Raw genomic sequence first — 23108 nt, 5'->3', positions numbered from 1 at the left:
TTACATTGTGAAGTTTGAGACAGCTTAGTCTCCTGTTCCCGGATTCACTATCGCTCATCTGGTCTTCGGAACTACAGTCCGTCATCTTTTGTACTTTCTTGTACGGTTCCTTAGTAGCCTTTTTGTTGTCGCTGATCTTCTTCCCAGACCTGCAAACTCGTGCAATGTGTCCCATCTTTCCGCATTGCCTGCATATTTTGTCCTTGGACCAGCAGTCCTTCTGGTCATGGTTAGTTCTGCCGCAGCGATAACATTTTGCAAATCCCCGTGTCATTTCGTGGGTGCCGTATTCCTGTGGTTTTTGTTGAATTTCTGCAGCTCCCCTGGCTGCTGCTTCGTACGATACTGCCAAGCTGAAAGCCTTATCTAGCGTCAGCTCTTTCTCTGAGAGTAACTTCTTCTGCGTTCCTTCACACAGGAGTCCACAGACAAATTTGTCCCGTAGTGTATCTGCCATTCCTGCTCCGAACTGGCAGTGCTTTGATAGCTTGCGTAGTTCCGTAAGGTACTCAGCATTGCTCTCATCTTTATGCTGAGTTCTCCTGTGGAATTTAAATCTTTCGGCTGTCAACAGCGGTGCAGGGTTTAGGTGTTCCTGTAGGACAGCAACAATTTCGTTAAAACTCTTCGCCTTCGGTTTGGCTGGAGTAATCAGGTCCCGCAATAGGCCGTACGTTCTAGCGCCCATTAAGTTTAGCAATACCGATGCCTTTTTCTCATCGGCTATTTCGTTTGCCTCGCAATATACCTCGACTCTTTCCACATATGTGGTCCAGTCCTCTATTGTATTATCAAAGGCAGTGATACAGCCAGTCTTCGGCATCTTGAAAATCTAAAATGGCGCCTCCAGCGCTTTGCCATCTTCCCCGATTTAACAAAATGGCGCCTCCCGCGCTTTGCCTTCTTCCCCGCTGATTAAGATGGTGCCTCCCGCGCTTTGCCTTCTTCCCCGCTGTTGCTAGCGCTGCTTTCCGCGGTTTCCATTGCAACCTGCAGCTCCTCGCGGTTTCCTGCGCATTTAATATTTCTTTTTAAAATTATTTTCCCGTCGTGGAACAACCCTGTGGGACTCTTGCCTCCCTCTTCTCGGGTCTATACGCAGCCCGGCTTCGTAGCACCGGCCGCGCCCTGTGTGCTCCACCCTCTCTCTCTCCTCTTCCCGACAACGCTGCTCAGCCCCATTGCAAGCCACCCGCTCGAGTTCACGACCGCCGCAGCCCAGGAAGGATCAGTGTACTTCCTGCCACCAGCCCGATTAGCTGAAGCACCGTCGAGAGGAACCAGGCCCCGCTTTCGACAGCTTCTCCAGCAATTTTCAACTCCGCTAACACAGGGGCGGATGCCCACGGTCGACGCCCATTTCTACTGCTTCTTTCTTCCTTCTGGCCTCGACCTCTGCTCACTTCGCTGCAGGAATGGATCCCAGGAGGTGGTGCAGACTGTAGGTAAGTTCGTATCTGCTCGTCGCCAGTATTATGTTCGTGTATGATTGAGACACGGACAGCAGGAGTTGTACAAAGCAAGTCCTTACTGAAAGGAGTCAATCGGGAAACGGAAACTACAGAGGCTTACTAGCGCCTTTTATACAGGGGTGGTCATTGCTGGTACTGCAGTCTGAGACCAGTTATTCTCTTAAAGGTACATACAGAACAATATGTGGAACGCATTGAGGTGTACTGCAGGGCGAATGAAGTGCCAGATGCTAGGAAAGCACTGGTTTTGTTAAATTCCATGGGTGCAAAAGCTTATGGCTACTGCGAAACCAAATAACCCCAGAGAAGCCAGTGGATAAGAATTTCGAAAGCATAGTGGAAATCCTACAGGACCACTTAAACCACACACCACTGCTGATAGCAGAAAGATTTAAATTCCACAAAAGGAACCAGCATAAAGACGAAAGTAATGCTGAGAACTTAACAGAACTGCGCAAGCTATCGAAACACTGCCAGTTTGGATTGGGACTAGCAGATACGTTAAGGGACAAGTTTGTGTGTGGGCTTCAAAGTGAAGGAACCCAGAAACGGCTTCTATCAGAAAAGGACCTTACACTGGACAAGGCTTTCAGCATGGCACTTTCACACGAAGCAGCCGCAAGGGGCGCTGCGGAGATACAATGGAGACTGCAAGAATATGGCACCAATGAAATGTCATATGGAGCAGGGAAGTGTTATCGCTGCGGCAGAACAACACACGGCCAGAAGGATTGTTGGTTCAAGGACCAAGTGTGCAGACAGTGTGGAAAAGCAGGACACATAGCAAGAGTCTGCAGGTCTGGGAAGAAAACCAACAGCAAGAAATCTCCACAGGAGAAGTACAAAAAGGTACATAAGGTGATGGAGAGTAGTTCAGACGAACAGAAAAGTGATACAGACTCCGGAAGCAAGGAGCTGGGTTGTCTGAAACTACATAAGGTAATCAAAATGGAGGATCACCAGACTATCTGGGTCACACTCAAGATAGACGGAGTCCAAGTGAAAATGGAATTGGACACAGGATCAGCCCTAACAGTCATAAACCAAAGGGACTACAAGCGGCTATTTTCACATATACCCTTGAACGCTGCAGAGATTGTCTTGAAGACGTACACGGGGCAAAAAGTCTACCCCAAAGGAAAAATAAGGGTGAAAGTGTTATACAAAGGCCAGGAAATACCTAAAATGGACCTATATGTATTGCCAGATGGAGGACCACCACTACTAGGACGTGAATGGATCCGGAAGATACAATTAGATTGGCATTCCATACAGGCACTGAAGGTTGAGGCCAAAAAGGATGACGACGTCACACCTGGACGACTGTCAAAAATGCTAACTGACGCACAAGAAGTGTTCCAGGAGGGACTTGGAACACTAAAGGGCATAACAACAACGATTAAAATAGAGGAAAATGCAAGCCCAATGTTTTTTACGGCCAGACCGGTGCCTTATGCGATCCGACCAGCCGTCGAAGCAGAGCTGGAAGGGTTGGACCATTCAGGAGTACTGTCCAAAGTAGACTGGAGCGAGTGGGCTACACCCATCGTTCCTGTAATGAAGAGGTCGCTGAGTAATACGCCTGGGGAACCAAAGAAGGTCCGCATCTGTGGGGATTTTAAGGTGACAGTGAACCCAGTCCTTCACACGGTACAACATCCGCTTCCACGGATTGAGGATATTTTCACCTCGCTATCTGGAGGTAAACGCTTCACCAAAATTGATCTGGCCCAGGCGTACTTGCAAATGGAGGTAGAAGAAGCCTCGAAACAATACCTCACGATCAACACTCATAAAGGTCTCTACCAATACAACCAACCAGCTGGTGTTTGGGGTAGCATCGGCTCCGGCTATTTGGCAAAGGGCGATGGATCAAGTCCTGCAAGGGATTCCAGGGACCCAGTGTTATTTGGATGACATCCTGGTCACGGGCGAAAATGACAGTGATCACCTCGCCAACCTGGAGAAGGTGCTCACTAGATTAAAGGAATATGGGTTACGAGATAATCGCCACAAGTGCGAGTTATTCCAGAAGCAGATCGCGTATTGTGGCCACGTTATTGATGAAGTGGAGTTACATAAGTCCCCTGAAAAGATTGAGGCAGTCGTCAAGGCTCCAGCACCGGAAAATGTGTCACAACTGAGGTCGCTCCTCGGGCTGGTGAACTACTACCATAAGTTCTTACCAAATTTGTCTACAGTATTACACCCACTGAACACCCTACTGCAAACGGGGGTACCATGGAACTGGAATGACGAATGTAAACGAGCTTTCCAGAAGTGCAAAGAATTGATCACATCAAAAGAGGTGTTGGCCCATTTCAACCCAGCACTACCAATTCGGTTGGCATGTGATGCATCACCCTATGGTATTGGGGTGGTGCTGTCGCACAAATTCCCAGACGGGTTGGAGAGGCCAGTAGCCTTTGCGTCTTGGTCACTAACCTCAGCCGAGCGCAACTACACCCAGATTGACAGGGAAGCCCTCAGCCTAGTATGGGGAGTAAAAAAATTCAACCACTATCTGCATGGGCAGAAGTTCACCTTGCTGACTGACCACCAACCACTTGTCTCCATCTTTAATCCAAAGAAGGGCGTTCCGGTGATGACTGCACAACGGTTACAAAGATGGTCCCTTTTTCTAGGGGTGAACCAATATGAAATAGAATATAAAGGCACGAAACAGCATGGAAACGCTGATGGGCTATCACGCCTGCCACTGCCTACTGTGGAGGAAGCACCAGCAGTGGACCCTATCGAAATATTTTATTCGTCAATAATTGAACGATTGCCAGTAACTAATGCAGATATAGAGAAGGAGACCCGCAATGATCCGACACTGTCTCGGGTATATGATTTGACGGTGAGGGGATGGCCAACACATGGCGACTCACTGTTGCCAGCATTCTCATCCAGAAGAGAACAGCTGTCAGTATGCCAGGGGACAGTGATGTATGGATCCCGAGTGGTAATTCCACCCAAGTTATGGGAGAGAGTGCTCAATGAGCTTCACGAAGGTCATCTGGGAGGGGTGAAAATGAAAAGCCTTGCTAGGGCTTATGTGTGGTGGCCGGGGATCGATCAACAAATCGAAGACCTAACAAAGAGCTGCTCAGGATGCCAGAAGGTCCAAAATGCACCACCACATGCCCCTCTACACCCATGAGAATGGCCCTCCTCTCCATGGCAACAGGTGCATATTGATTTTGCTGGTTCATTCATGGACTCAACGTTCTTAATAGCAGTGGATGCTCACTCGAAATGGCCTGAGGTGATAAAAATGTCCTCAACCACTACAGAGAAAACGATTGCAGTCCTACGGACCATATTTGCCAGGAACGACTTGCCAGAGTAGATTTGCTCTGATAATGGACCACAGTTTGTGTCCGAAGAGTTTCGGAAATTTATGAGAAGGAATGGGGTAAGGCATTACACATCCGCCCCATATCATCCAGCCACAAATGGATTGGCTGAGAGGTTCGTACAAACCTTTAAAAAGGCGATAAAGGCCATGTGCGATGATGAAATTCCACTATAGCATAAGGTGGACAATTTCCTGTTAGCCTACAGAAATGCGACACATGCAGTTACCAACCAGACCCCGGCCATGATGTTCTTTAACCGAAGGTTGGGATCTCATCTGGATTTGCTCAGACCAAATGTGCGAAGAAATGTTGAGGATAAACAATTCCAACACATCAATGAGAAGCCGACAAGGAGCTTCAATGTAGGACAACCAGTCTTGGCCCATGACCACCGAACAGAGAAATGGCAACCCAGCACGATATGCACATGGCAGGGGCCATTAATGTACACAGTGGATGTCGGGGGAAACATTGTGAGACGCCACGTCGACCAGATCTTCGCGTCACAGGAACGAGTCAACCCCATGTCTCGCGTCCCTGGGGATGAACCCGACATACCAGTAGCATCTACCTCAGAAACAGTAGCAGTGGAAACTGATGAAATAACCGATGAAAAGGGGCCAGTATCGCCTCCGCACCAAGAACAAGAACCTCAGGAAAGGTGCTATCCAGAAAGGATCAGGAAGCCGCCCCAAAGACTGAATCTATAAATGGACTATTTCAGTTTAATGTGCATGTTAACGTGTTAATTGTTATTTGAATATTATGGGTACTGCTAACCTAAAAGGGGAGGAATTGTAGTGTATGTACCTTTAAGAGAGAACTACTTTTACAGCTCCTGTATACTGTAGTACCGGCAGTGACCACACCTGTATATAAGCCTTGAGCATGCCTCTGTACTATCAGTCTTTAGACTACCCTCCTCCAGTAAACACCTGTTGATTGTTAAGTTACAGCCTCCGTGTAGTTATTGGAAAACATCATACTTTAAGAATCATGGATTCAACAGAGGGCAATGCGGTTGATGTGGTGTATATGGACTTCCAAAAGGTGATGGATAAGTTGCCACATAATAAGCTTGCTAGCAAAGTTGAAGCCCATGGAATATAAGGGACAGTGACAGCATGGATGAAAAACTGGCTAAGTGACAGGAAACAGAAAGTAGTGGTGAATGGTTCTTTATCGGACTGGGAGAAAGTACACAGTGGCGTTCCCCAGGGGTTGGTACTAGGACCACTGTTTTTCTAGATATATATTAATGACTTGGACTTAGGTGTACAGGGTACAATTTTAAAATTTGCAGATGACACAAAACTTGGAAATATAGTGAACAGTGAGGAGGATAGTGATAGGCTTCAAGAGGATATAGACAGACTGGTGGAATGGGCGGACACATGGCAAATGAAATTTAACGCAGAAAAGTGCGAAGTGATACATTTTGGAAGGAAGAACAAGGAGAGGCAATATAAACTAAAGGGTACAATTCTAAAGTGGATGCATGAACAGAGAAACCTGGGAGTGAGTATATGTGCACAAATCATTGAAGGTGGCAGAGCAGGTTGAGAAATCGGTTAAAAAAGCATACGGGATCCTGGGCTTTAGAAATAGAGCATAGAGTACAAAAGCAAGGAAGTTATGATGAATCTTTATAAAACACTGGTTCGGCCTCAACTGGAGTATTGAGTCCAATTCTGGGCACTGCACTTTAGGAAGGATGTGAAGGCCTTCGAGAGGGTGCAGAAAAGATTTACAAGCATGGTTCCAGGGATGAGGGGCTTCAGTTATGTTGATAGACTGGAGAAGCTGGGGTTATTCTCCTTAGAGCAGAGAAGTTTGAGAGGCGATTTGATAGAGGTGTTCAAAATCTTGAGGGATCTAGACAGAGTAGATAGAGAGAAACTGTTCCCATTGGTGGAAGGGTCAAGAACCAGAGGACAGAGATTGAAGGTGATTGGCAGAAGAACCAAAGGCGACATGAGGAAAAACATTTTTATGCAGCAAGTGGTTGGGATCTAGAATGCACTGCCTGAAAGGATGGTGGAGGCAGATTCAATCGTGGCTTTCAAAGGGAATTGCAAAAGTACCTGAAGGAAAAAAATGTGCAGGGGTACGGGGAAAGGGCAGGTGAGTGGGACTAGCTGATGTGCTCTTGCAGAGAGCCGGCATGGGCTCGACAGGCTGAATGGCCTCCTTCTGTGCTGTAACCATTCTATGATTCTATAAGTGGAATCTAATGCCTCCCTGCCCCAGGCTTCCCCCCTTCCTGATTGTGAACTTTACCAACTGCCCCCCACCCCCCCTTGTTCCTCACTTAACTTGCTGGGCTGCGTTTATGTGGATCCCCGGGGCAGCTTCACCCCTGTGTATTTCCACTCCTGCCTGCCGGCATTGACATCAACCCCGCCAGCTTCAGGTGGGAGTCAGTGTCAGGTCATTCAAATGAGGCACGGGAGTTAAAAACTCCTGGGCCTCATGCTCCGGGGACCGAATAGATCGCCGCCCACTTCAGCGCTGCACGCACATTTCCCACCTCAAGTTAAAATCGGGGCTTGTGGCTCTCTTTTGTTTTGACTTTTTTACAAATAATATCTTAAAACTTTTTCTCTTATTTTTTCATGTTTAAATAATGTATTTACCTTTTCTCCAGTGCCTCACTGATCTTACCATCCCTTCTGGAAATGCATCTCATCATTTAAAATTGGACTCTGATTGTGAAAACTGGCTCAAATCAAAGAATGCATCATTGTAGTGAGCAATTCAATCATTAGATGTTTTTAAGCATGATATTGGTCACTTTTTCTGATTGATAAAATTATTAATTGGCCACTGAGATAAGTGGATACCAATGAAGTGAGTGAACTTATGAATCCTTTCTCCCCATACCATGGTAACAGTTCTAAGTTTCCCCTCTTCACTTTTTACATTGTTTCCCAAAGCTGCTGACAAACACAGGGGAATTCTAATATAGATTTCAGCACCAGCAGCCACTCAGTACTTCACCCAAGTCATCATTATTCATGTGTGAACATGAATGTTAACAGGCTATATGATGTCCCCTTGCCCTTCCCTTTTCCTCGGTCATGCGCCATATTTGCCCATCCAAGGCCCATGTGAAATTTTGCTGGTGGAGAATAGCTTACCGCTCCATTTCTGATTCAGCCGACGCCATCTTCGAACCATGTTTAATCAGATGCATTTCGCAACCCCAAAAAAGAATATGATGGGAGGATTTTCATCTTCGGAGCGGTGTTCCAGCGACTTTTCCTCAAGCCTCCCTATCCTCACATCTCTGACCAATTTTCCTGAGTTGCAGCTCGTTGCATACGTAGGGTGGACTCCCAGAAGGATTCCCACCATCAAGAGAGGGCCTATCAGCACAAAGGCAGAGAATCCTCACGGTGCTGCACAGGAAAATCTGCTGGGGACCAGGGACTCCTCCACTGTCATGTGCATGCAGTGGGCAGGGAACTCCTGACTTGTGCCTTGTAGATGGTGGAAAGGCTTTGGGGAGTCAGGAGTTGAGACACTCGCCGCAGAATACCCAGCCTCTGACCTGCTCTTGTTGCCACAGTATTTATGTGACTGGTCCAGTTAAATTTCTGGTAAATGGTGACCCCCAATGTTGATGGTGGGGGATTCGGCGATGGTAATGCTGTTGAATGTCAAGGGGTGGTGGTTAGACTCTTGCTTGTTGGAGATAGTCATTGCCTGGCACTTGTGTGGCCCGAATGTTACTTGCCACTTATCAGCCCAAGCCTGAATGTTGTTTAGGTCTTGCTGCATGCAGTCATGGATGGCTTCATTATCTGAAGAGTTACAAATGGAACTGAATACTGTGCAGTCATCAGCAAACATCCCCACTTCTGACTTTATGATGGAGGGAAGTTCATTGATGAAGCAGCTGAAGATGCTTGGACCTGGACACTGCCCTGACGAACTCCTGCAATTATGTCCTGGGGCTGAAATGATTGACCTCCAACAACCACAACCATCTTCCTTTTTGCTAGATATAACTCTAACCAGTGGAGTGTTTCCCCCCCCCCCCGATTCCCATTGACTTCAATTTTATTAGAGCTCCTTGATGTCAGACTCGGTCAAATGCTGCCTTGATATCAAGGGCAGTCACTCTCAGCTCAGCTCTGGAATTCAGCTCTTTTGTCCATGTTTGGACCAAGGCTGTAATGAGGGCTGGACCAGAGTGGTCCTGCCAGAACCCAAACTGAACAACAGTGAGCAGGTTATTGGTGAATAAGTGCCACTTGATAGCACTGTCGATGACACCTTCCATCACTTTGCTGATGATTGAGAGTAGCCTGATGAGGCGGTAATTGTCTGGATTAGATTTGTCCTGCTTTGCCACATTTTTGGGTAGATGCCAGTGTTGTAGCTGTACTGGAACAGCTTGGCTAGAGGCCCGGCTAGTTCTAGAGTACAGGTCTTCAACACGACAGCCGGAATGTTGTCGGGGCCCATAGACTTTGCTGTATCCAGTGCGCTCAGCTGTTTCTTAATATCACGTGGACTGAATTGAATTGGCAGAAGACTGGCTTCTGTGATGGTGGGGACATCAGGAGGAGGCCAAGATGGATCATCCACTTGGCACTTCTGGCTGAACATGGTTGCAAACGCTTCAGCCTTGTCTTTTGCACTTGTGTGCTGGGCTCTGCCATCATTGAGAATGGGAATATTCATGGAGCCTCCTCCTCCTGTTAGTTGTTTAATTGTACACCACCATTCACGACTGGATGTGACAGGGCTGCAGAGTTTTGATCTGATCCATTGATTGTGGGATCGCTTATCCCTGTCTGTAGCATGCTGCTTCTGCTGTTTAGCATGCATGTAGTCCTGTGTTGCAGCTTCCCCACATTGGCACCTAATTTTTAGGTAGCCTGTTGTTGCTCCTGGCATGTTCTTCTACACTCCTTATTGAACCAGGATTGGTCCCCTGGCTTGATGGTAATGATAGAATGAGGGATATGCCGGGCCATGAGGTTGCAGAATGTGGTGGAATACAATTCTGCTGCCCCACAGCATCTCATGGATGCCCAGTTTTGAGCTGTTAGATCTGTTCTGAATCTATCCCATGTAGCACGGTGGTAGTGCCATACAACACGATGGAGGGTATCCTCAGTGTGAAGACAGGACTTCGTCTCCACAAGGACTGTGCGGTGATCACTGCTACCAAAGCTGTCATGGACAGATGCATCTGCGACAGGTAGATTGGTAAAACTAGGTCAAGTAGGTTTTTCCCTTGTGTTGGTTTTCTCACCACCTGCCGCAGGCCCAGTCTAGCAGCTATGTCCTTCAGGACTCTGCCAATTCGGTCAGTGGTGGTGCTACCGAGCCACTTTTGGTGATGGGCATTGAAGTCCCCCACCCAGAGTACATTCTGTGCCCTTGCTACCCTCAGTGCTTCTTCCAAGTCGTGTTCAACATGGAGGAGTATTGATTCGTCAGCTGAGGGAGGGTATAGCTGGTAATCAGTTGGAGGTATCCTTGCCCATGTTTGACCTGAAGCCATGAGACTTCATGGGGTCCAGAATCAATGTTGAGGACTCCCAGGGACACTTCCTCCCGACTGTATACCACTGTGCTGCCACCTCTGGTGTTCTGTCCTGCCGGTGGGACTGGACATACCCAGGGATGGTGGTGGAGGAGTCTGGGACATTTGAGAGGGCAGTTAAGAGTCAACCACATTGCTGTAGGTCTGGAGTCACATATAGGCCAGACCAGGTAGGGACGGCAGATTTCCTTCCCTAAGGGGCATTAGTGAACCAGATGGGTTTTTAGGACAACCCGATAGTTTCATGGTCACCATTACTGATACTAGCTTTTTATTCCAGATGATACATTTACCCACAAAGCAATCCGGGAAGCCCGCTGGCATTTACATCTTTGAAACACCATTCCGGCATATTTCCACTTCCGGAAGTCTTTATCTCAGTTCACAACTTGATTTAATGTCTCTATCCCTGATATAACTTCCTCAACAAGTCGTTTGAGAATGCGAGCTGAAGAAATTTCTAGTCCTGTGGCAATAAAGACTTGAACTGCAAAACCCAACTGTTACACAGCTATTTCACAATGCTAGACTGGATCAAGCTCAGGTCAAATTGAAAACATTGTGATTGACTTATACCCCACCAATATTCTAGAGAGATCCGATTCAATGCTGTACCTAAGGTACCAATTGCTCTCCTTACCTTTCTCAAAAGGACCACAAACATCCATTAGTGTTAATGGGTACTACCTCCAGCAGCATTATCTTTCCCTTTAAGGAGTTCTAATTGTATTTTTGAAGCCTGAATTTAGTGAATGCATTGACATTATTCACCCTTTGGAGTTGTTGTAACCACACTCAGCAATTAAGCTGCCATTGATTTACCAAAAAGACAAATGCAAAGTCACAAATTCTGTTTGGACATTTTTTTTCTTGCTAACTCAGTTCACTCAGAAATCCATAAGATATCAATAGTGTGATACTTGCTTCCAACTGAACTATTTTAGTTGGGCTGAATCTTTCTTTTGTAAATAAGACATACACCACAGACTCCTGTGTCGTGCCCAAAGGTTAAGTAGAATGTTGCCACCCTATAAAAGTAGACTGATGACAAGTCTAATCTGTAGCACAAAGCGCTGACAATATACAATATCAACCACTCAAATGTTCAGCAGTAAGCTGAACTAGGCTGCAAACTCATTATTACCCACTTAGGGTTACAATACTCCCAGAGGAGCTAAGCAAGGCAAAGAAAATCCATACCTACTGGCAAAACAGTAGCCAGAAGGCTGACTAGAAATATTGATTTTCTTTCTAGGTCATTTAGATTTTAATGGTGGAACAATGCTGAAGTGCAGTACACTTGCTGCCAGAATTAACTAAGTACCTAACCCATTTTTACAGGCTTTGGACAGCTTAGGGCAATAAGGTCCATAAATTATCTCCTTACCTGCACATGTTACCTGCATTTGAAACCATATGGACACTTTGGCAGGATCTTAGAAGTAGAAACTCTGACATGCATTTGGTTTAACAGGAAAATCGGTATCTTAAAGCAATTTATGTTATGAAAAAAAATCAGCTTGAAAATAGGATATCCAAAAGAAATTAGTTAGTGAATCGAAGCATTTAAATTGATTTTAGGCAATTCACAAAAGGAGATTCTTAGACAGAGATAGGTAAACAAACTTCTGCTTTACCTCATCAGAAAATCAACTTCAGTCCAATTGTTTATACAATAGATGTTGGCAGTATAGGGCCGGAATTTGCGATGTAGCGCATGTGCATCTGAATGCGGAAATCCTCACGTTGCGGTCAGTCATTCACTGCTCCGACACTGGCTGCGCTGTGCCCCACCCTCCATAGCTGACAATCAGTGCAATCAGTGAAACTGATGCAAACTTGGGCTTTTCCACAGTAATATCTGTTAAATACCCCATTAAATAGGCCTTGTTGGATTAGGTGTAACTGAGGTTTTAACAGCTTATTGACTGCTAAACAAACATTATGGCCCTGAAAAATTAATTTTAATTTTGTGGAGTGTCAAATTTCTCCATTGTGATAAAAATTAAAAAAATTTAAGGAACTTTAAAAAAAAGTTCTTCTTTTTTAAGATTGTTCATGATGTTTCACCTTATCCCCATGTGAGAGCCCCAATCTTTGTTTTGCTCTCTGTGACATTTTTAAAACATCTGGATAAAAGCAGCTTCTCATTTTTTGGTTCCCTGTATGTGAGAATTCTGCAATGTGATTGGCTGCTTAGACAGCTTGTTGATGTCACAACAGACTGCACCAGGGAATTCCCACTGCACTGCACTGAAAGCACTTATACATCGAAAAAGGCAAACTTCTTGCCACAGAGATCATGAGATCTCTGCGGGCAGCGTTTTTTGAGGCAAATTACGGGCCATAGTTTCTCGCTCACCATTACTGAGGATATTATGAGGCTGTGAGGTCCATCATTAAGTGCTGTTGTGCAGAGTTCTGAACTAACTTTTGCAATTTCAGCACCCATTTCTGGTGTTGAGTTTTAAGCATGGTATTTCCCCTCCTCTTAATGAGAGATGCTACTTGGAGCTAGTTTTCAGCACTGTTTATTACATAACAAGGGGTATGTAATAGCTTTGATTATGGTAATGCTCTGAAAGTATATCAAGTAAAGTGACAGTAGGGGGTAAATGGTGCACGACCACCTATGTGTAGGGCACAAATATGGTATGCCTTGTGTATATTAGAGATATAAAACTCCTATGTGTGATTTATAAAATATAATAAATTATCCTTAGCTATATACATGGTTATGTGCACCATATAGATGAACTCCATGGTCCCCCACTGAACCTGCTAACTGTAGAGTTTTCTAGTACTGTGGGGTCTTCTTCCAAAATCACTTTTGGCCTATTTTGGTGATCTTGACTATGCAGCTTTAATTTCAGGAGAGCAGGGCTATCCTCCCCACACTGCTGCCTCTTCTTTATGCCCCCACCTGGTCCAGTTCTTCATGAGACACTGAACAGTAGAGCTGGCAAATCTGGTGGCAGTTTATAAAACCCATAAAACCAAGCAGGAGCTCGCCACTGTCACTGGAGCAAGGTCAGTTGATGCTATTAGATTTCTTGGTACAGCTGATAGCAGAAGAATGGTGTCTGTGCCAACAGCTGTAGTTTTGTAACCAAAAAAACAGCTTAACACTGAATGCTCTGGATTGATTATTGGCCAACTCTTTTTGATCAGTGCTTACTCAAAGCATTTCTTCCTAAGAAATAGTTGCATGAAGTAATCTGCTGTGTCCATTTCTTTTAGAATGAAGAACAAATTCTGGTATTTTGAATTCGGGACATCTGAAACATTCTCCGCCACCTGCAAGAGACTACATGAATATGTAGAGATAGAGGTAAGGTGAATGAATATCTAGTAAAAGTGGTTTGAGATTAACTGTCCCTAAATCTTTCCTATTGCCATAGATAATTAGGTACCTGGTAGAAATAGGCATCATTATTTAGTGTATAATACCTATTGTATTAAAAATATTTAACAGGACCTTTCAATTCAGAATCTTGGGGGGGGGAATTGGGTGGCGCCCATTTTGGGGTACTAACGTTGCCGGGGTGCTAAAATTAGCACCCCTCCGCTGTAAATTCAGCAGTAGCGTCCCAAGCAGGAGGTGGGAAGCTACTGGAAAGTGCTCCACCTCCTGCTTGGGGCGCTACTACTGAATTTTGCGGCACTACGTGCAGCCATGTCATTTCAGGCCTCCTCTCCTGATTAAAGAGGAGGAGCCTAACGCTGCACACACCGGGGCCCTGCCAGACCACCAGGGAGTGGGGTGCCATGAACACAGCCTGGCACTCAAGAGGAGTGCTGTGCTGAGCGATCGCAGCCGGCACCCCGCATACAAAAAGTGAAAGGGGACAGGTGCTGGCAGTCGGCCAAAATAAAAATGACCGCCTGACACCTGCCCCACGCCACTGTCGCTACAAAAATGCCCCTGATCCTGTCGGACATATCGTCCGTTGAAAGGTCAGGGGGCGCAAGGGATGTTTGCGGCCGGGGCGCTACACACGCGATGATGACATCACCAGCGGCGCAGTGCCGCGGGGCGCTACCGGCTACCGCCGCTGCTAACCACGCACTAAATTTCGCGGGAGATGTTAGTGGCGCCACGCACAGGCAATAGGGGATTTGTGCCCCATTAGCGCCCCCTGGGTGCGCTAACGAGAGGTGCAAGCCAACCAATTTTTCCCCCGAGGAGTCCAACTTCTATGAGCCAGCTTCTGGTGATGATACTGTCAACTCCATTTTTCATAGCCAGGTGGCAGACTCTTGCTCCCAGGTAAATAAATTGGACCTACAATCTGTTACTGGTTTAGGGAGGGTGAATATAACAACGTAAATGCTGAGAGTGGGCTTCCAGAATACGAATGAAAGGAAAACCAATATAAATGCAGCTAATACTCTTTAGTGCAATTTTGAGATTTTCCTGATGTTAATGTTATTGATTTCAAAATATGATAATTCATGTGATAAAATCATGAAGAGGCTATGCAGATCAGTCTCAGGAATGAAATTGGATATGGTTAATTTTTCATTCTACATTCTTAGTACTGTATGTAGCACTGTGTCAAATGTCACAGTGGAAAACTTACTTCAAAAGAAATTACATTACAATTATTGTATCTGTTGCTCTTTTGGAACTAAACTATACAAGCAAGAAAAGTCCTTGGTTTATCCCTGGCCAATGCAAAGTTGGCTAATCTCAGCTAAAAAAGTGTTAGGTCTTAGTGTCCCTGAGCTAAGCACAAGTAAAATAAACCAAGGTTCGAACTTTCTCACTACTATCCATTGATCCCTGCTGGAAAGTGCATGTTTGCATAGGCTGAATAATGCTCCACTGTGATGCCCCAAGGATTGAATTAGGCACAGTTGTGGTGCCCTTCACATAGTCACACATGAAGACTGAGCACTTGGGCAGGGTATGAAATGAAGCTTACACCAATGGAATCATATCGCAACAGGAGTCAGCACCTCGAGAAAAGGAGTGAAAGTTGTGGCAAGGGATTGAACATATGCAAAAAAAATTAAATAAATAAGATTGAGCCCAGCATTCCCCATTGTTTTGGTGTAAAAGGGGCAATGTTCTGGCATATCAGACCAGAATTTGTTTACAGCAGATATACCAAGTCACAATGTTTTCAAATGTGCACTAATTTCTGGTAGAATTGGTTGCTGGTGGAAGATGTGCCAGTCAACCAAAGTGGTGCCTATGTGCACATGATAGGATAACGTGATTGACTCTTCACTAAACTTTTTCATGGAAACTAATGATGGACGATAAATGTCATCCTTTTCAGCAACGCCCACATCCCAAGAATGAATAACAAAAAACCATGAAGGTAAAAGCTGTTGTCCCAGAAATATCACCATTTACACTAGAATTGCACCTAACTTAAGTTAAGCCTGTGGAAAAGAGGGCTACTTTACCTCCATGACTTGTCAAACCAAGAAATGATTGAGTTCACCGGTCTTGAATGTCCACAAACTTTGTCGGCAATTAGAAAAGTATTTTTTTTAAGCTGTGCAACTAAGGCAGGATTCTGCAAGCTGCCTTTTAGCAGTTTGAGGCAGGGAAATGTACTGCTTCCCACGCTTCTGTCATGAAGCCTTTCCACCACCACAAGGCACAGGTCAGGAGTGTGATGGAATACTCTCCACTTGCCTGGATGAGTGCAGTTCCAACAACACTCAAGAAGCTCAACACCATCCAGTACAAAGCAGCCCACTTGATTGGCACCCCATCCACCACCTTAAACATTCACTCCCTCCACCACTGGCGTACCGTGGCTGCAATGTGTACCATCTACAAGATGCACTGCAGCAACTCACCAAGGCTTCTTTGGCAGCACCTCCCAAACCCACGACCTCTTCCACCTAGAAGGACATGGGCAGCAGGCGCATGGGAACACCACCACCTCCAAGTTCCCCTCCAAGTCACACATCATCCTGACTTGGAAGTATATCGCCGTTCCTTCATCATCGCTGGGTCAAAATCCTGGAACTCCCTACCTAACAGCACTGTGGGAGTGCCTTCACCACACAGACTGCAGCGGTTCAAGAAGGTGGCTCACCACCACCTTCTCAAGGGTAATTAGGGATGGGCAATAAATGCTGGCCTTGCCAGCGATGCCCACAGCCAAGGAATGAATAAAAAAAAAGTCCTGACCATGAGGTTTACTATGGGTATTCCCATAATTGTCCTTATAATGGAGCAGAACAAGAGCAGGAGGAAGATGAAATGAGAGAGGCATGCAGGATAAGAATAGATCAAAGAAAAAGACAACTAGGAGGTACCTTTCTTCCAGAGTCTACAGATCATGTTGCTCCCTCAATGATGTCCTTGAAGAGATCGTCTTAAGGAGGCAACACTTCTGATGTGCCTCAATAAATCCGAGACTCAATGTTGGCGGAACAAAGCAAGGCTTTTATTAACTTAGAAGGTAACACAGTAGAGAAGTGTCTCCCCATCCAGATGTCTGCTGTACTGGATGCGAGACACGCTGGGCTTGCTTACATAGGGGCCAGGTATGGGCGGAGCCCTACACAATACAATACAAGTGAGGTAACGGAACTGAGGTGAGGGAAATGAAACTGAAACTAAACCACAGTCACAGGCACACAGAGAATACAGATGAGTGATGAATGGCATATTTCATCACATTCACCCCTTCTATAGATTTAGTCTGTTCAGGGGTTTGATAGTCCTCTGTGACCGACGTGGCTGTTGTGGTGCCGCGGGTGTCGGCTGGGTGTCCCCGGTGGCCTCCTGGGTCTCTGCCGGATGCGCCGCCAGGGTTGTTGAAGGGGTAGTTGGTGGGGGTACCATTGGTCGATGTTCTTCCGGGGGTGATGAAAGAGTAGTGGGTGGGTAAGAGCTGCTGTGATCGTTGTTGCTGCTGTTGTCGTGGTTGTTGTCGTTACCGGCTGGGGCGACGTCTTTTATGGACACGGTGTCCTCCCTTCCGTCGGCGTGCCGGACATACGCGTATTGGGGGTTGGCGTGGAGTAGGTGCACTGACACCACGAGAGGGTCCGTCTTGTGGCCCCTCACATGCCTTCGTACCAATACCGGACCTGGGGTGGAAAGCCATGACGGCATGGATACGCCTGAGGTGGAATTCCGGGGAAAAACAAACATTCGTTCATGAGGCGTGGCATTAGTGGCAGTACACAATAGCGACCGTATCGAATGGAGCACATCTGGGAGGACTTCCTGCCAGCGGGCGATAGGGAGGCCCTTGGTCCTTAGAGCTAGAGTGACTGCTTTCCATACTGTCCCGTTCTCTCGCTCCACCTGGCCGTTACCCTGGGGGTTGTAGCTGGTGGTACGGCTCGTGGCGATCCCCCTGGACAGCATGTACTGGCGTAGCTCTTTGCTCATGAAGGACGCCCCCCTATCCGTGTGGATGTAGCTCGGCATGCCGAACAGGCAGAACAGGCTGTTGAGGCATTTAATGACCGTGGCGCTGGTCATGTCTGGGCAGGGGAAGACGAATGGGAAACGGGAGTATTCGTCCACAGTGTTCAGAAAGTAAACATTGCGGTCGACCGACGGGAGGGGGTGTTCTCGTCCACTGCCTGTAGCGTGGCCCGCTCAATATCCCGCTTAATGCTTTTGAAGGCGGCGTGGGCCTCAGCAGAGAGCGGAAAAGAGGATGCTTTCAAGAGGGGGCGGGCTTTGTCGGAGTAGTTGGGGACCCATTGGGAATAATAAGAAAATAACCCCAGGCACCTTTTCAGGGCTTTGGGAGTGTTGGGCAGGGGCAGCTCCCGTAGGGGGCGCAATCGGTCGGGGTCTGGTCCGATTTCCCCCTTCTCCACCACGCTGCCTAGTATGCAGAGGCGCGTGGTGTTGAAAACGCACTTGTCCTCGTTGTAAGTGAGGTTGAGTTTTTGTGCAGTTTTCAGGAACCTCTTGAGGTTCGAGTCGTGATCCTGCTGGTTGTGACCGCAGATGGTGACGTTGTCGAGGTAGGGGAAGGTTGCCTGCAAGTGGTGGTCATCGACCATGCGGTCCATCTCCCTCTGGAAGACCGAGACCCCATTCGTCACCCCAAAGGGGACTCTGAGGAATTGGTAGAGGCGTCCGTTCGCCTCGAAGGCGGTGTACGGGCGATCCTCTGGTCTGATAGGGAGCTGGTGGTACGCTGACTTGAGGTCGATGGTGGAGAACACCCGGTATTGGGCGATTTGGTTCACCATTTCTGATATGCGGGGTAGCGGGTAGGCGTCTAGTTCGGTGTACCTGTTGATCGTTTGGCTATAGTCGATCACCATCCGTTTCTTCTCGCTACCCCTTACCACTACCACTTGGGCGCGCCACGGGCTGTTGCTGCGTTCAATAATGCGCTCCTTCAGGAGCCTGTCTACCTCGGTCGCGATAAACCGCCTGTCCTCCCAGCTGTACCTCCTGCTTTTGGTCGCTATTGGCCGGCAGTTAGGGGTAAGGTTCGCGAATAGCGAAGGCGGCTTTACCTTCAGGGTAGCCAGACCGCACACTGTGAGGGGCGGCTGGGACCCACCATAATTGAGTGTGATGCTTTGGTGGTGGCACTGGAAATCCAGGCCCAAGATCACGCTCGCACATAGATTCTTCATGATTAGTACTTTAAAATTATCGTATACAGTTCCGTTAACGGACAATTGTACCGTGCAGTAACCCTTAATGGTCGATGTCTGTGTTTTATCAGCCATAGAGATGGTACCCCGAGTAGGGACCACCGTTAGGGAGAGTTGTTGTGCTAGTTCAGGGTGGATAAAACTCTCCGTGCTTCCACTGTCAATTAAACATTTAACCCCGCACCCGTTTACCTCGATGTCCACCATTGATTTGGATAGCGGGTGCGACCTGGTCTGGTCCACTGTGACCGATGTCACTGTAGGGCCCTGATCGAGACAAGATGGCGTCCACGCAGTCTGCTCACAAGATGGCGGACCCCACGAGGTCATAGAGTCATAGAGTTTTACAGCACAGAAAGAGGCCCTTCGGCCCATCATGTCTGCGCCGCCCATCCATCCCTGTCCAGTCTAATCCCATTTTCCAGCATTTGGTCCATAGCCTTGTATGCAATGGCATTTCAAGTGCTCATCCAAATGCTTCTTGAATGTTGTGAGGGTTCCTGCCTCTACCACCCTTTCAGGCATTGAGTTCCACATTCCAACCACCCTCTGGGTGAAGAAGTTCCTCCTCAAATCCCCTCTAAATCTCCTGCCCCTTACCCTGAATCTATGCCCCCTTGTTATTGACCCCCCTACTAAGGGGAAAAGTTCCTCTTTATCTACCCTATCTATGCCCCTCATCATTTTGTACACCTCAATCAGGTCCCCCCTCAGCCTTCTTTGCTCCAAGGAAAACAACCCCAGCCTGTCCAGCCTCTCTTCATAGCTGAGGCGCTCCATCCCAGGTAACATCCTGGTGAATCTTCTCTGCACCCTCTCCAAAGCAATCACATCCTTCCTATAGTGAGGCGACCAGAACTGCACACAGTACTCCAGCTGTGGCCTCACCAGCGTTTTGTACATCTCCATCATAACCTCCCTGCTCTTATATTCTATGCCTCGGCTAATGAAGGCAAGTATCCCATATGCCTTTTTAACCACCTTATCTACCTGTTCCGCTGCCTTCAGGGATCTATGTACATGTACACCAAGGTCCCTCTGACCCTCTGTATTTCCTAGGGTCCTACCACTCATTGTGTATTCCCTTGCCTTATTTGTAAGTCCAAAATGCATCACCTCGCACTTTTCAGGGTTAAATTCCATTTGCCACTTTTCCGCCCATCTGACCAACCCGTTTATATCTTCCTGTAGCCTAAGGCTTTCCTCCTCGCGATTTACCACCCCACCAATTTTCGTGTCATCTGCGAACTTACTGATCATACCTTTTACATTCTCATCCAAATCATTTATGTAGATCACAAACAACAAGGGACCCAGCACCGATCCCTGAGGTACCCCACTGGACACAGGCTTCCAGTCACAAAAGCAACCTTCGACCATCACCCTCTGCCTCCTGCCACTCAGCCAGTTGAGGATCCAACGCGCCAAGGCACCCTGGATCCCATGGGCTCTTACCTTCTTGACCAGTCTCCTATGCGGGACTTTGTCAAAAGCTTTACTGAAGTCCATGTAAACCACATCCACAGCATTTCCCTCATCCACCCCCCTAGTCACCCCCTCGAAAAATTCAATCAGATTTGTCAGACATGATTTACCCTTGACAAAGCCATGCTGACTATCCCCGATTAATCCTTGCCTCTCCAAGTGGAGACTAATTTTGTCCCTCAGAATTTTTTCCAATAATTTCCCTACCACAGATGTTAGGCTCACTGGCCTGTAATTCCCTGGTTTATCCCTGCTACCCTTCTTGAATAATGGTACTACGTTAGCTGTTCTCCAGTCCTCTGGTACATCCCCTGTGGCCAGAGAGGTTCTGAAAATTTGTGTCAGAGCCCCTGCAATCTCCTCCTTTGCCTCCCACAGCAGCCTGGGATACATCTCGTCCGGGCCTGGGGATTTATCCACTTTTTGGCCTGCTAAAACCGCTAGCACCTCCTCCCTCTCGATGCTAATATGTTCAAGTATGTCACAGTCCCCTTGCCCGATTTCTATGTCTGCATCGTCTTTCTCCATAGTGAACACAGATGCAAAAAATTCATTTAAAACCCCGCCTACCTCATCTGGCTCTACACACAGATTGCCACTTTGGTCCCTAATGGGCCCTACCCTTTCCCTGGTTATCCTCCTGCCCTTAATATACTTATAAAACATCTTAGGATTTTCCTTTATTTTGCTCGCCAGTGTTATTTCATGGCCCCTCCTCGCCCTCCTAATTTCTTTTTTAAGTACGCCCCTGCACTTTTTATACTCCTCTAGGGCTTCTTCCGTCTTTAGTCTTTTGTAACTGCCAAAAGCCCCCCTTTTATTCCGAATGCATTTTTGTATATCCCTTGTCATCCAAGGTCGGGCAAGATGGCGTCCAAGATGGCCGCTCCCACGGCGCACACGCGGCGGTGGCGGATTTTCCGGCGGGGTTCCCTCTGCACACCTTCCCGAAGTGCCCCTTCTTACCGCACTTAAAGCAGGTGGTGCCTTTCGCCGGGCACAGGTTTCTGGTGTGCTTCGGCTGCCCGCAGAAGTAGCAGTTGGGTCCCCGACGCGTCGCGGCTGTCGTAGGGCTTCTGGGGGGAGAGCGGGGCCCCGACGGTGTCGGGCTGCCGGGCGGGGAAGATGCCTTCCAAGATGGCGGCGCCCTTGGTGCACACGTGGCGGCGTGGGCGGCGCAGGCTGAAGAGTAGGCATCCGAGTTTCTCTGGGCCACATCCAGGGATCGCGCTGTGTCCACAGCCTGTTTCAGGTCCAATCCCGTTTTTTCCAGCAGTCTCTGCCGGATGTAAGTGGAGCTGAGGCCTGTGATAAAGGCATCGCGAACAAGCTCGTCAGTGTACACTGCGGCTTTTACATCTTGGCACTTGCAGTCTTTGCCCAGCGTTTTCAGGGTGACTAGGAACTCATCCAGCGATTCCCCAGGTCGCTGTGCGCGAGTAGCGAGCAGATGCCTAGCATACACCTCATTCGTAGGCTGCTGGTAATGCGCCTTTAAGATGTCGCAGGCGGCCGGGTACGTGTCGGCGTCTTGGATGAGGGGGTAAACCCGGTGGCTTACCCAATTCCACAGGATTCCGAGTTTCATACTTTCAGCGTCCGTAGCGGCTGTGATGGCTGCGGAATTGTCCAGGAAGAATTCCATACACTTAAACCAGTGTCCGAAGCATGCCGATGCGTCCGGAGCATGCTGGTTCAAATCCAAACGTTCGGGTTTCAAGAGTTGATCCATTGTGTTGAAAAATAAGTTAATAAAATTGAAATAACAACAGAAAATGCTGGAAAAACTCAGCAAGTCAGGCAACATCCGTGGAGAGAAATTTGAGTTGACGTTTCGGGTTTGACCCTTCTTCAATGTTGGCGGAACAAAGCAAGGCTTTTATTAACTTAGAAGGTAACACAGTAGAGAAGTGTCTCCCCATCCAGATGTCTGCTGTACTGGATGCGAGACACGCTGGGCCTGCTTACATAGGGACCAGGTATGGGCGGAGCCCTACACAATACAATACAAGTGAGGAAATGGAACTGAGGTGAGGGAAATGAAACTGAAACTAAACCACAGTCACAGGCACACAGAGAATACAGATGAGTGATGAATGGCATATTTCATCACAACTTCAGTAAGGAGTCACGGAAAGAACCGCCTCCTTTTCAAACTGACCGCCAAACCCTGCCAAACTCAAATAACAAAGCGCAGTCTAACTTCAGAATCGTGGACTTCATATCAGAAAGTGGTTTCACTGTGCACATATATATTTATAACAAGTGCTTATTATTAACACCATCTACCGTTAGTTCCTTTCTGTACCGGTCTTACACCTATCCTGGTGCTGTGCTGAGGTAATACTTCAAAGCCAGGGACACCAGTGATGCTTTGGTGTGCTGTAATATTAGCCTCTTGGGACAGAGTTGACCATATCTCATGGCTTCTGAGTCTTGGATGACTCTTTAGAAGGCTGCGCTGCCATGGCCGGTGATTGGGCAGCCTGGTCTTATATCCTGACACCAACATTAGCAGGCAACTGAGGGGGCTGGTTAGGAAGATCACATGAGCAGTCACCAGGAAAAAGGATTCCATCATAAAGACATACTCTAGCTATGCCACATGTGCTG

General features: G+C 47.4%; 1 protein-coding gene across 1 annotated transcript in view; it reads left to right on the top strand.

The window, feature by feature from the left end:
* The window catches only part of dgkb (diacylglycerol kinase, beta), a 1409408-nt gene that overhangs the window by 931576 nt on the left and 454724 nt on the right, over positions 1–23108 (top strand). Inside the window, exon 18 of the mRNA XM_085988391.1 lies at positions 13641–13731. Coding sequence (XP_085844517.1) covers positions 13641–13731 — 91 coding nt within the window. The remainder of the gene's footprint in view (positions 1–13640; positions 13732–23108) is intronic.

This window comes from Somniosus microcephalus, chromosome 5, assembly GCF_052327205.1.
Source record: "Somniosus microcephalus isolate GS21.2 chromosome 5, FLI_Smic_1.0, whole genome shotgun sequence".
NCBI classification, from domain to species: domain Eukaryota; kingdom Metazoa; phylum Chordata; class Chondrichthyes; order Squaliformes; family Somniosidae; genus Somniosus; species Somniosus microcephalus.
Note: the sequence above shows the minus strand (reverse complement) of the source record. Positions and strands in the feature narration are given on the sequence as shown.